The sequence below is a fragment of the Seriola lalandi genome, unplaced genomic scaffold, assembly GCF_002814215.2.
Source record: "Seriola lalandi dorsalis isolate HSWRI2012SDOR001 ecotype SW California unplaced genomic scaffold, Sedor1 jcf7180002053900, whole genome shotgun sequence".
Classification (NCBI taxonomy): domain Eukaryota; kingdom Metazoa; phylum Chordata; class Actinopteri; order Carangiformes; family Carangidae; genus Seriola; species Seriola lalandi.
The window spans coordinates 245,211-259,616 of record NW_019524453.1 but is presented as its reverse complement, the minus strand read 5'-3'; the positions used below and the strand labels follow the sequence as shown (position 1 = coordinate 259,616).

Here is a 14,406-nt window from a genome sequence, read left to right as displayed (position 1 = left end):
GTGTGTGTGTGTGTGTACGTGTTTGCGATATAGTATATGAGTTTGTTTGCGTGTGTGTGTGTGTGTGTGTGTGTGTGTTTTTGCGATATAGTATATGAGTTTGTTTGTGCGTATGTGTGTTACAGGGGTTCATGACCACGACACCTGACGCGGTGCCAGTGAGGAGTAGCTGCCATCTGGTCAGCCCTGAGGGAGACCGCCGGCCACCCAGAGCCACTCGGCCCAAACAGGTAGCTCTCTCTGACATCTCCAACCCACCAAACGGCAGATAATGAGGGGCAGACATCTGGCCACTGGACCCCGCGTGCCCCCACCCCCCCAAACATCAGGAAGACTTTGAAAAGTGCCGACTGAGCTTTTGGCGGGGAGTTGCATCCAGACACACTGCTGGCTGCCGTGAAACAATCCATGAATCATACAAGCAACCGTCCCTGTCACATGTGTAGTGAACGTACGTTAACGTGATGTAGGAAGCAAACATGACTCAAATGCTGAGGCTCTGTCTGCACAACAGAGTAACCTCTGCGTTACAAAGGTGTGCGGTTACATTTTTCCGCCTATAGATGGCAGTATTTCAAAGGAAACTTCTGAACGCTGCTGTGTGCATTTATCTGGACCTCTGAATGAAAAATAATAATAACGTGAGTTCAATGTCAGACGTGTGAATGGTTTTATTACCTACTTTATGAAGTGTCAAACAGACTTGACTAATCAGCTGTACTGTCATTTCCTTTTCACCTTCTTCCAAACCTCACCTCAGAAGATGTGTGGATACATATTTCAAAATACACAACAGACCAAAAATACATCACATCTGTAGCTGCACGTGGGAGGCAAACACATTACAACACACGAAGACAGCAATCAATTTGATAAATAGGCCTGTTTTAGACACTGACGTTATCTCCATCCTGTGTGCTGCTGATAACACAGGCAGGCTAGATCCAATTTTTATATGTATTTTGAACTCTATGCTATTTCTGTTCAATCTGTGTTACATACATTGATTATCTCTCAATATTATAATAATATTCATCTGCCTTAACGTATAAATCCAAGAGCACTTTGAAGGGAGCAGTTCATATCTAAAAGCCATAAAAATGTATTGCATTGCGCTCAAGTTGTGCCAAAGGATGACGCGACGGAGGTTGGGTCTAAAAGCGCACACTGTACGTGAGGTGCAAGTGAACTGATGGGTGACTTCATGTAGCACTGGCATCCACAGCAAGAGAGAGAGAGAGAGAGAGAGAGAGAGAGAGAGAGAGAGAGAGAGAGAGAGAGAGAGAGAGAGAGAGAGGTTATGTGGCAGCCTGTTACAGAAAATGATCAATCCCTGAACGAAGCAGGAGGGTCACTTGATACCGTCTCCTTCTCAGCGGCTGACGGGGAGATGCTCACTGCTGTCCAGATGACTTTACAGGCAGCGCGTAGAATAAATTAACCGGCAGTTTATCTCGCTTTATCTGGCGTCCACACACATACAAATTCACTGACTGACTGATTGATGCGGGACGTTTCCAAGCCTCCAAAAAACCCCAGCGAAATAACCGGATCTGCGCTACTCATGAATGAGTCTCTTCTTATTTCAAGGTGAGTAGTCTATCCTTTACTGTTGTAGCTGAGCAGCAGGCTGTAGTGCAGCCCAGCGGTGTGCGGAGGGCTAAAGTTGGGTAGACTTTACGCGCCTCGGACGCAGTGATAGACGTTCAGTGACACTGTGCACTCCGAAACGAGATGTGATACAAAATGTTGCATGAGCAAATTATCAAATTATGGCTGTACTGGCCACCTGTAACAACCAGCAGATGTGGGCTGATGCTCTGAAAACAGAGCGACTGTAAATGCCTCAGCTTCAGTACCAGATTCATAGACAGGCAGAGGAGGCAGAGCAGCACTGTGCAGCTTTGCTTCAAATCACTTCGTTATTAGTGGGTTAAAATTTCACTCTACTCAGACAAAACCTGCTGCAGCTGCCTTGCTTGCGCAGATTTTTTTCCAGAACTCTTTACACATGTGGTTTATTCTGTGTGGCAGCCATCACTGGTCATCAGGAGAATACCAGAGTGAAGTGTTTAGCGTGCAGATAGTCAGTCCTCTGCTGCTGCCCTGTCTCCTGCAGCCGGAGCTCGTGCAGCCTTGGCAGCCCGGGCAGAGCAGAAGCCACTGGGACCCTGATAAGGCTGGGCAGGGGCTGAGATAGAGCCCGAGCCTGAAAGAGCTAAAGCGCACGCAGTTGTGGCAGTGCCAGCCTCAACAATGCTGTTGACCAAGTGCATCTTTGTTGGAGCCCTGCTCTGTTTGTGTGGTAGTAGAGAGGGGGCAATGAGGGGCGGTGGAGGGCTGGCTGTTGGATTCACGGCTCTTTGACTCTCCCCCCTCATGCAAACCAGATGAACCCCTCTTCTCTCTGTATGCTCTTTCTGGTTTGGCTTATCTGGCTGGCCAGTTGGACTAGCTTTTATTCTCCTGGCCCCTCCAGAGTGGGTAAAGCCTCTCACAGAACGAGAGAGAGAGAGGAAGAGAGAGAGGGAGAGTGGCTTCTCTCTTGGCATGTTCATGCCAGTCATGCGCTCCGGCACTTTATCAGTTGCCTGCTAATTTTAGAATTTAAATGAATCTCCATATTAGTTCTGTCTCTCCCTTTTGCAGCATTTGACAGCAATAAATGAAACTGGGGTTTGGGCTGTGATGATTTCTGTTCATCTAAGGAGTCTTAGTAATGTAGTCAAGGGTTAACCACTCAAAACTCAAAAGAAGACCAATTTTTAAAGGGTCACTTTATCTAAAATAAAAAAAAGACATATGTTCCAGCTAATCCTTGTGGTTTCTTGCCACACAGATAAGTTTGGATTTACAAGTCAAGGCTTTAAGTTATCTGTCTCTGATATTTGTGCTACCACATCAGAATATTTCTGAATGACAATTTTAACTTAAATGACATTTGAAAACCTCAAAATCTGTTGATGGTTCTTCCACAAAAATGTCCTGCTTATTCAGGATAATCCGCAGATCCAGCTGTGATCCATTTTCACTTGAACTACTTTAAAAGAAATGAGTTTCATGTAATCCAGGTTCTGTGGATCATCCATTGTAACCTGGACATATTTACTGGTTAGAAATGTTATTAAATGCTATTTTTCAACGCTTTGAAGGGCACAAAGAAATGTCCGTTCAGTGTTTCAGAGGCAGACATCTAAAGACCTTGGTAGTAGTTTAATACACACTACAAGGGTTGAGAGAGAAAATGCTTTTTATGATTTGGCTGAACTCATCCTTTAATGTGACACATCCACACAGTTAGTAAACTCATATGCAGTAGATTAGATAAAAAGAGAACATGAAGCATATTAATCTTAAAAATGGGCTTCTGTTGGATTGCTCATTGATTTTGTATTTGCTGAGCGTTATATTTTTGCAATGATAGTTTTGAATTGCAAGTCAAACTGCATTTATTTTGACCCTGAAGGCAACACCAGACCAGTGTAGGTGAAGTAATTTAGAACATCTGTCTCTGTCATTTCCACCCCCCTTTCACGCCAGGAGTTAGGTGTTATCTGAGACTTCTACAGAGATTGATGAACTATACTGTATGTTTGAGAAGATATAAAAAAAAAAAAGGGAAGACAAAAGAATCAGGAACACAGCACTACACTGTGAAAAACAGCTTTTGATTTAAATTTAAATGACCACCAGTTTAATCCATGACATTGATTCTGGAGTCATTCGAATATAAGGGTGCGCGATGTGGGTCAGGGGCAAAGGCGGTGCACAGTCGCTACAATAGTACATCAGACGAATTAGTGTATGTAACACAATTACACGGTGTGTGAGTGCACAGCAGCTCACTGCTACTACCCATAGCTGGAGACCCCCCATCTCCAGCCCCCACCCCCTCCCCCAGCCACTACCCCGGTTGCCCACGGAGACACTGATTAAACACGACTGTTCAGATGCTACAGCCCGAGGAAGAAGAAGAAGAAGAAGGAGAGCCCCCAGTGTGTGTGTGTGTGTGTGTGTGTGTTGTGTGTGTGTGTGTTTGTCAGTGTTTGCATGTGTGTCCATGTATTGTATGTGTTCATACACATGTGCTTGTTATACTGCATGTGTGTGCATTTACTAGTGTGTCTTTGCATATGAGTGTATACATAAGAGAGCAGAGAGGAAGCGACAAAAAGAGAAGAGAGACACAAACAGTGATATTAAACCAACAGTGACTGGGGAGACAACAGAACACAGCAGATCATCAAGTACTGCTGATATGCTGTTGTCCTCACTCCTTTCTCCCCTTCATCCCCCTTTCAATCTTCACGCTTCTGCTTGTTTCAGTGTCTGATCCAGGCCTGGAGGGAGGTGCATGCACAGGTAGATGAAGGTGGAGAATAAGGATGGTGCAGAGGTAGAGCAGAGAGTAAGAGGTGGAAATAGATACTGTAGGTAGCCGGAGTGAGGAAGACTAATAAAGACAGAAAGAGAGAGACAGAGGAAGAGAGAGAGAGAGAGAGAGAGAGACAGAGTGAGGGAGAGAGAGAGAGGTGGTGACAAACAGTGGCGGAGAGAAGTGAGAGGGAGGAGAGGTACAAGTGGAAAGCGTGCAGCTCACCTGCCAGATGGCAGCTTTGGCAGTGCTCAGCAGGCAGTGATGGCGGTCTTGCAATATGGCGCATCGCCTCCAGATTGTCACACCGTTGTTGATACAAACAGTGAAATAACTTTGCTGATGTGTGTGTTTTGCCTGATTTTCTTTGGCACTGGTGTAAGCAGACGGCATATGGTCACAAAGAAAAGCTGACAAAGTTGAAGGATGTCACGTCTACTTTTTTCTTGGAAACGTACTGACACATTCTTTTTTAACTTTGAATTGAAGAATTTATCATCTATTTTTTCTCAAAGAGACACTCCACATGAAGATCCGTTTACTCGTCATGAGCAGCACAACTTACGCAAACAGTCGAAGAGAAAAGTCTTCTGTCGCTCTGGATGAAGCTTTTTAAGAAAGATGCTATCAAGTTGTACATGGGAAGTGTAGGATTTAGTGTTTTTGGAGCTATGAACAACAAAAGTCAAGATATCTGAATCTCTTTTGCACTGAATTGGACCTTTTTACAATAAAGCTGTGTAGCTTCTGCTTTAACTAGCCCCTCATATCAGGTTTGGATGGTATTGTGCTTTAAAAAAATTATGAGAAGAATATCATGAGAAAGAAAAAAATAATCTTGGAACATTCTGTTTAACTCATTAATTAAAATGTGACAATTTACAATAATGTGGTAGAGCCATGGCAAATCTGTGTCACTTTACTTAAATTCTTCGATTTTTCCTTCCATTTCTAATTTCTAATCTATACATTCACCATCTACACAGTCGCCTGCAGCTTCTAAGTTTCAAAGAACATGCCGCGAAGTTTGGAGTTTACACCCATGAAAACCGTTACCTCTTCCTAAATCGCTGCATCTGCATGTTTGCAATTACTGGAATTTAACAATTTTTAAAGAATGTAGGTTTTACGAAAGTCCAATTTTATAGATAACAAAAATCTGTATAATTTATAATTTGACTTGGCTTGACTTTAGACCCTTATGATTTGGTACGACAGCAAACACCTGCTGAATGAGCTGCTGGGGCTGGTCTTACAAAAAAAGTAAGTCAGTAAGTCATTTCGTTCCTCCATAAATGCCCAGTGTGGTTGCTCCGTAGGAACATCTGCAAAATGGTCCCCATCAGGTTATCTACCACATGTCCCAGAAGCCCAGAGCACCTGGACTATATCTGAGACTGCTGTAGTGTTCAGCCCTTGGCAGCCACAAACCAGGTGGGACTGGACTTACTTAATAGAATTGGAGAATTCAATTTTAATTTGAGGATCAAATCCTATGAAGAGGGACAGGTTGTAGCGAAGGGAAATCTTCTCTGCTGTGTATTCACTGTAGTTGCTCTAGTGTTTTCGCAGTATGTGTCACCCCTGAAGGAGCTTCTGTAAAAAAAGATTTAAGGAACCTGTGCCCCATTTGTCTTCCAGTGGATTTCTATTTGAGGAAATTCACCCGTGTTTGCAGTCCTGGTAGACCTCTGGCCCACTAGGGTACTGTTCTTTTAACCAGGCTATTTCTATTTCTGAACATTGCTGAAATTTCTGTGCATTTTCATAATAAATCACAGTCAGAGACGGGATAAAGTTTCAGAGTAGGTTAGAATTAGGGACAAACGGAGCTGACCATGGAGGCAGACTGAGATAATCTGGGCAGATGCTTGTATTTGTACAGCTTTTGGGTGAGTGGCCACCAAAGGCCTTATCTGCACTGCGGATTAAATGTTAAATGGGTTTTGGAGCAGCAGATACTTAGAGAGAAAGTTTTTGAATAGTACAACATGCACCACCTCTCCTCCTCTTTCCTGTTTCTCTTTCCCTCGCTCATTGTCAATCGCTGTCTCCTTTTGCTCACAGTGATTTGTCAGCAGTGGAGGTAGCAGCTGTTCCTTTTGCACTGTAATTTCTTTGATCGTAATTATTCGTGCCAGCTACCTCCAACCTTGGCATCCTCCGCCCCATGAAGCCATATGGGCGAAGAGGGAGAAAACTGAGAAAACATACAGGATTCTTTGGAATAAGTTCTTTGATTTCCGTGTGCAGTGGTGTGGGATATATGGACATATGTGCCTCACAGCTTCACATGGATGTTCTGCATCACTGTGTTTGATTACTTTTCTCATTCATACACTTGCTGAGGTCTAGTCTCTGCAGCAAGTGCAATGTATTTTCCCTGTCAGGTCTCCATGATTTATGCATGCAAAAGCAATATAGCCCAGCACATCTGTAACCGGATCAGTGTGAGCGGAAATATAGCTTTGTTCTACATTAAGAGCAATGTCAAGACTGAAACTCAAAAGATGGCAGCAGACAATAAAATTCTAGCCATACAGGCTGAGTAGTAGGTTTTTAGTTGCTGAGCCAAATAAAAATGGCTAAAAGAGTGCTCTTATAGTGCACAAACACAACCGGAGAGGTATTCTGTCCTTGTCTCAGAGCTGAAGACTACAGCTCACATTTCACTACCCTCATTCTCTATTCTCTTCAGCTGCACTTTCCACAGATCACTCTGAGCCCTGGCCAGACTCCTGTGTTTACTCCTTGTTCTCCTTCTTGCACTTAAGTGATGTTAAGGATGAGGGGGTGCCGGGCAGCTGCTGCAGCACGGCTCACATGCACATGCTGTGTGGCTCCAAAGAAAACGGAGCTCGCTGTCTTCTTCTGCGGTCGCTGAATTATAGAAGACCCTCTATTGCACTCGAGCTGCATGGGTTTTCATCACAGCGCTGGGGGTCACTTTGACTTTCCCCTCCATGCTCATCATATATGCAACGCGAGGGCTTCGGCAGTTGAGAGGAGCTTGCTTGAGGTCACCATTAACCAGGGAAGAACGACAATGAGATTTATGGAAGAGGAGACAGAGCTGTGAAGAGGGATGGGAGGAGAAAGGCATGCATGGTTAAATCTGTCTGTGGCAGCATTGCCCTTCATGTGGTCCCTGCTCTTAACAGCAATTTCAGATATAGTACTGTATCTGCATGTATAATGCATATGCCCTGAGATAATGGCATGCATTGCAGAGGAGGCTGCTGACTGTGTTGTGGCGATGTGTTGGAATTGGTCCCCTATGTCACATTTGCCTCTGCCCAGGTCCCTCACAGTATCCTGCAGTTATTAGGAGCAGAGCGTGTTGCGATGACATAGTGCTGTTTTACTGTTCCCCGCAGACAACCTCAGCTACTCTACCATCAAGATTAGTGGCCGGCTAGAGAGTCCTAAAGCCTGCAATATCTGCGCTGACCAATAAACTGAACAACAAGAATGAAAAAAGGACAATCATGGTACATTTTTGTTCATATAACACCGAGCCGGGACACACACAGACCGTGCCAGAGGAACTGCCGACAAAACTGAAATGAATTTACAGCAATTCAGATGATTTCCAGAGAATACTCACATCACAAAAAGCTAGTGTCATTAATCTAAATACAGGTTGTAAGATTTTCTTTTCCCTGTCTGAGGGAAATGTCTGGAGGATGCACCGCTGTTTGAATTTACAATGTAGAACATAATGATGGAAATTAACCACAGGCCAACTGTCACAAAATTTCACTGCGTGGCTTCAAAGCGAAGATATCCTGTGGGTATCTGCCGTGTGAGCATCCATGCTACACATTATGCCCTCTGAGGCCCGCGTCTGTGTTTCTGTGAAGAGGCCTTACGAGGCGGAGCCCATCGCCCAGGGCTGCCCCCCTCCGCAACGCAGCCACAGATAAAACACGGTGGACTGATCACAAAACACTGCTTTTTCTAATAAACCCTACCGGTCCCTTGTGATTCAATATGACATTCATTTAAAAGTCATCGTTAATAAAGACGGCATTTTCATGTCCTAATTCCCCGACTCATCACTGTAGGTACCCGCGACAGCCCCTGGCTCTGGCTTGCTGGCTCCCTCCTCCCTCCTGTCTCTGCCACGTTTGACCTACTTCTGTCTCCACAACATTGTAAACAGATCTACTAATTGCCTTCATTTATTCATTTGGAAGTCACGTTCTGTTGCGGCTGGCGCCCTCCCAGCTCATTCATGTGTAATGTGTAAAATGCCGGCCCCCACCCCCAATGACTCGTCCATGTGGATTCACAGAAAACCCCAGACAAAAGTATCCCATCAGGCCATGTGAGATTACATCCTGTAGGTGCAAACATTGTACAGTTCAGAAACAAGAAGTGCTGCAGCCAAAAACTCTTTCAGCCAATCTGAAATCACCCCCAAGAAGGAACTTTATAAAACTTAGACTATAAACTTCCATCACCCATTTTCGAAAAGCCCACTGACACAAAAAACACATCTCTGCCCAGCCAGCTTGTGATCATGAGCACAGAAGCTCTTATGACTAGTGTAGTTGAGACACTTTTCCGCCCCCATGGTCTTATACTGTTATTGCTTTTGTGCAGCCTTATAAATCTAGGCCACAAAAAACAACAGCAACGAAAAAAAAAAAATGTTTTTATCACCTCTGATGCGAGCGACAATGACTCCCATTGTTGACTAAGTGTGAGAACAGAGATGCTTCTTCTGACCTTTGGAAAGATCATGGCACAGTCTGCCAACAGTGCTCCCGATCTCACACAAATCTATAATCCAAAAGGTAAACAAGATGAACTTTAACACCATGCTGCTTGTGCTAAATCTGTCTGTTTTATAAGGGAAAAGATCATGTTGGATCATCTTTGTGCTGGTGTTTGAAAAATATACTAAGAATGCAGATAGTTCTGGCGTAAAGACGTCATCTGCTGTGTTTTGAACCTTTTAGGTCTCCGCCCACAAAAGTGCAACCATCACTACAACAGAAAATGTGCAAATCAACACAAAATTTAAGTAATGAGGTTTCTAAATACCACCAGTGATATTATTAAGAACAGCTCATTTGAATTTTCTAGAATTTGTAAATTTACCACGAGAAAAATGTTTTGAGGTGCCTGTTAGTCACTGACGGAGCATAGCTTCACACTTTCAGCTTTGATTGAGTCGTGAAAATGAGGCACATGGACAGCCTCACAAAGAAATATCCCCTATGAACATTTTAGTTCATTTCTGAAGGCAGATGGGTCAAACAAACAAGAGATTTGAAAAAAGCTAACCATCCCTTCTGTCCCATGAATCATGCCTAACCGGGCGCTACAGAAGCTACGACAGCATTTCACCCCGTTAACAGCTGAACCCAAAGGATGGATTCGGTTCCACTGATCCACTGATCCAGGTCAAAGGGTCGCGTCTGTGGAGCACAAGAGGCTGGCTTCTCCCTCGTCGGCGTTGTGATTGTGATTGGTGTCCCCAGAGGCCTGAGCAAACCATGTTCCTGTGTGTGAGTGTGAATGAGTCACGTCTCGGCTGGAGCGTGTCTGAGTGGCGAGGCGGAGAATTCAGCAGGGAGGACTGCGCGGGGCGAAGAGCTGTCTCTATAATCCAGGGTAAACACTGAGCAGCATGACTGCACGCCTTAGACGTGACCAAAGCCGGCAGAACAGAAATGAATGAAACGACGAGGCTGCTGCTTGCCTGCATGCTTGCCCAAGTCCGTTTGCCACGAGCACTTCCTATTTTCTCTTGTTGTTTTTTTTTCTCCCGTCTTTTGTAATTCCTCTGGGGGTTTGACTGGAGATTCTCAACACTGAATTAACCTCTGGGTGGCACTGCTGGTGTCTGTTGTTTAAGGTCATGACTGACTCAAGCCCGTCTTCCCAAATATCATTTGTTCTGCTATTTGCTGTCGGAAACTCAAGAGAGCCATCTTATTTATTATTTCCAGTTGGGAAGAGGACAGCGCTTGAGGTTCTGACAAGATTACAATGCAAATCACACCAGAGGTCTTCACCTGGAAACTTGCGGTGTCATTTAAACAAGAAAAATTCAAAAGTAATGAGATTCTGTTGGATGCCATGAAGTAGAGACAGCCCCAGTTGATTTGTTTGAGACAAAATCACTTTTCTGGCTGTTGTTGTGGCAGCACAAAGGAATGAGTCAGATTTCTGTGTTCCAACAGGCCCACTTTCAAACAGCTCTTCACTGAATTACATCCCATTCCAGCATCCCCTTTCACACGAAAGCTGCCTTCATTAACAGGCAGAAGAAATACTTAGAAAAAGAGTACAGACACTACACACTCCCAGTGACTACCGGTTTGGGCTATTTGTTTAATGAAAACAAGCATGAGTTTATATTTTACTCCACCCAGAAGCCATCAAAGTATGGAAATGTCAATGCTTCCTGTGAAAACTTTTCAAAATGCCTGAATACCCTTTTCATTGGGTTTTCACATTAAAAGTGCAGATGGATGAGTTTTGTGGTAACATCAACACAGAAACTGGTTCAAGGACTCATCAGCTTGCAAAGCAGCTGATTTGAGGGATTTTCAGAGGGAATTTGCTGGACACAATTTTGCCCAAAATAAAGAATCTGTAAATATTAGAGCCAACATGTCCTGCCAAATCTCTCGCTTTCTGAAAACTAATAAAAGCAAACACAGTTTTTTTGTGTCCGCTACGGAAAAAAATGGTCAAGAAAATAAAAGAAAAAGAAGAATCTTCCTTCATCCAACATTTAAAGCAGAGATAGCTGAAGCAGTGAAAGGCAAACCGTGACTAAGGTTGATTCATATAGGTCTGTGGAGATGTTGTGTATGAAGAATGGAACAAAGAAAAGCAAACGTTGAACTTCAGATTTAAATGCAGCCATAGAGTGTGTGAAAGATATTACTCTTCGGTGGCCAATTACTGGCAGAGTTGCTCACACTGAGCCTGCCAAATTGAGCAGAGTAGGTCGAGACACTCGAGTGACTTCTCCCCCCGGTGTGAGTGTGGTGGGGACAGATGGACAGGAGATGCTGGAGTGGAGCTGGAGTCGGCCCAGCCAGCACAGTGTCAGTCCATCCGTTCCATCCCTGGCTCCGGCTCAACTCAGCCGGACATCCTGTTAGTCAGCCAATGGAGAGCACCCACCGCATCATGACCCCCGCATTAGGATCTGACATGGCTGTCTTCATTTAACCTTTACTTATACCAGGAAATCTCGCTGAGAAAACACCCTGTTTACGTTAGCTCCAGCCAAAAAGGCTTTTGAGCTAAAGCTGTCTAGCATTTGGCAGGATATCTATAAAAGACATTCACTGAGGGGGGTAAACTGATTTTTTTTTAAAAAGGTATTTTTATAAGAGTGTGAAGGGGCTGTTGGCGTTGTGATGGAGAGGACAAAGGGGGCGATAGAAACAATGTTTGGGAACTAGATTGGAGAAGCTTCTAGTGGATGATATAGGTGTCTTAATTTATGGCCTGTCCTCCTATGCAGACAGTTTTATTACTCCATTAATGGACTTCGATGAAGTAAGAGCGTATGTGAACCCACTTTATCTACGATGCCTTCTGCCTTCTGTCTTTTTATTTTGAGATAAAAACGTGTTTTTTGTTCCAAATGAGCTCATTTTGTTTCATCTACATTAAAAGCACCTTGCATCAGAGTAAGACTTACATCTCACGAACAGTTATGACAAGGGAAACAAAAAGTCTGAATACATGACACGTCCTTTGCCATGTGTGTAACTCATCCATCCCTCAGTCCATCATCTGTCTGAGAGACATTGTTTGTCCCCTGGAAATATCTCCATAAAATGCGCTAATGAAATTAAAAAGGGAAGAGTGAGGGTTGATGCTGCCTGGCTCTGAATCTCTAATGACTCCCTCCATCCCTGGAAAAAGCCTGATTAATTTAGGAATGTCGGCTACAGTGGAGAGTGATTAATTCCTCTTGGATTCAACCATTTAAACGAAAAAGGCAGAAGGGAGAAAGGAAAACAGGCAGCCCAAAAATATGGACGCATAATTAATACATTTGGATCATTTAATTAGCCACCCAAACAGAGGGAAGGCACAGCTACAGTGTGTCACTGCTTTGTTCAAGTAATAGGCCGCAGTTAGTTCTCTCTTACAGAAAGGCGAATATAATGAGCTCCCCTGCTGATAGGGGGAATATTGGACCATCTATTGGGTTGGTAAATATGGGGAGACAGTTTGAAGAAATGATTACTTGTTTCTTTGATGTCTTATGTGTCTGACTAAGCAGAGATAGAGGAGAAACAAGCACAGACAATATATTTCAAGGTTTTTAGATGAAGTGTCTAATCATACCCTGAAAGCATTATTTCACTCTTGAAAGAATCAAGGATCTTTAAAACAAATGTCTCTCTTTTTCTCTTTCAGAATGATGTGAAGATCACTTACGAAGGACAAGACTGCACTTCAGCTCATCTTTTACAGTGCAATCCCGCTCTGTGCTGATACACACACCCAGTCGTTTTGTCTGAGCTGTGTATTTTTTGGAGCCCTGTGGGAATGGGAACGTGCTTAGATAAAGGATGGACTAACTGCGGCCTCACTAAAGGTCACGGCCCCCTAAAGGTCATGTCATGGCCCCTGGCACTGTGGCTATTGACTCTAATCTCTGTGAATCAAAAGACAACTGTGGGACAGACTGTGAGCACCTTCCAATCAGAGAGGAGGGAGTGGTCGCTGAACCACCTGACTGTGCATCAGTCCACTGGGGCTCTGTACGTCGGAGCTGTCAACCGAATCTACAAGTTGTCGGCTAATCTCACCCTCCTGGTGTCCCATGACACAGGGCCAGAGTATGACAACAAAGCGTGTTATCCTCCGCTGATTGTCCAGCCCTGCTCCGAGCCTTTGGCCTCTACTGACAATGTTAACAAACTGTTGCTCATCGACTACTCTCACAACCGGCTGCTGGCCTGCGGCAGCCTCTACCAGGGCGTCTGTAAGCTGATGAGGCTGGATGACTTGTTCATCCTGGTTGAGCCCACACATAAGAAAGAACACTACCTATCCAGTGACAACCAGACAGGGACAATGTATGGGGTTGTTGTGCCTTCGCAGGGTCAGGATGCCACTCTGTACATCGGCACAGCTGTTGGAGGCAAGCAGGACTACTTCCCAACTATCTCCAGCCGCAAGCTGCCTCGTGACCCAGAATCCTCCGCCATGTTGGACTATGAGCTTCACACTGACTTTGTTTCATCACTCATCAAAATCCCCTCAGACACACTGGCTCTTGTCCCGCACTTTGACATCTACTATATCTATGGTTTCGCTAGCGGCAGCTTTGTCTATTTCATGACCGTCCAGCCGGAGACTCCAGAGAACGGGATGCCTGCAGGCGGCTCCCCTGGCGACCTGTTCTACACCTCTCGCATCATCCGCCTGTGCAAAGGTGACACGAAGTTCCACTCCTATGTGTCACTTCCTGTAGGGTGTGTACACAGAGGCGAGGAGTACCGTCTGCTGCAGGCGGCTTACCTGGCCAAGGCCGGCAGGGTTCTGGCAAAGTCGCTCAACATCAGTGCTCAGGAGGACGTGCTCTTTGCTGTGTTCTCCAAGGGGCAGAAGCAGTACCACGACCCTCCGGATCACTCCGTTCTCTGTGTGTTCACCATCCAAGACATCAACACGCGCATCAAGGAGCGGCTGCAGTCCTGCTACCAGGGAGAGGGAAACTTGGAGCTGCACTGGCTGCTGGGAAAGGATGTCCAGTGCACCAAGGCGGTAGGTAAACTGTAGACAGAGAAAGGCAGACAGTGAACGATGCTCCCATCATCATCTTGTGGACCCTCTGGTTTTGCCTCACAAAATTTTAGGCGTTTGCAAACACAGGTTTAGATATAAAACCCACATGGTGTTCAGCTGCTCTGATACAGATTTACTAAAAGTTGGCTCTTCATGTATTTGCAACTGTGATTGCAGCCTAAATAGCTGATAGGCCGGCAGCCAACGCTGTGCTGAAGAAACCATTCAGGTTTTCAGGATCCCACGAG

The 14,406-nt window shown here is 44.8% G+C and overlaps 1 protein-coding gene and 1 long non-coding RNA gene across 2 annotated transcripts in view; one reads left to right on the top strand and one right to left on the bottom strand.

Moving 5' to 3' along the window:
• The first annotated feature begins 1,396 nt into the window (after nucleotides 1-1,396).
• LOC111652077 (plexin-A2-like) overlaps nucleotides 1,397-14,406 on the top strand; it is a 74,256-nt gene continuing 61,246 nt past the window's right edge. Inside the window, exons 1-2 of the mRNA XM_023402211.2 lie at nucleotides 1,397-1,590; nucleotides 12,782-14,137. Of these exons, the coding sequence (XP_023257979.1) occupies nucleotides 12,914-14,137 (1,224 nt within the window). The 5' untranslated portion in view covers nucleotides 1,397-1,590; nucleotides 12,782-12,913. The remainder of the gene's footprint in view (nucleotides 1,591-12,781; nucleotides 14,138-14,406) is intronic.
• Nucleotides 14,061-14,406, bottom strand: part of LOC147819361 (uncharacterized) — a 93,561-nt gene continuing 93,215 nt past the window's right edge. The window contains exon 4 of the long non-coding RNA XR_015437002.1: nucleotides 14,061-14,146. This is a non-coding gene — a long non-coding RNA (uncharacterized LOC147819361). The remainder of the gene's footprint in view (nucleotides 14,147-14,406) is intronic.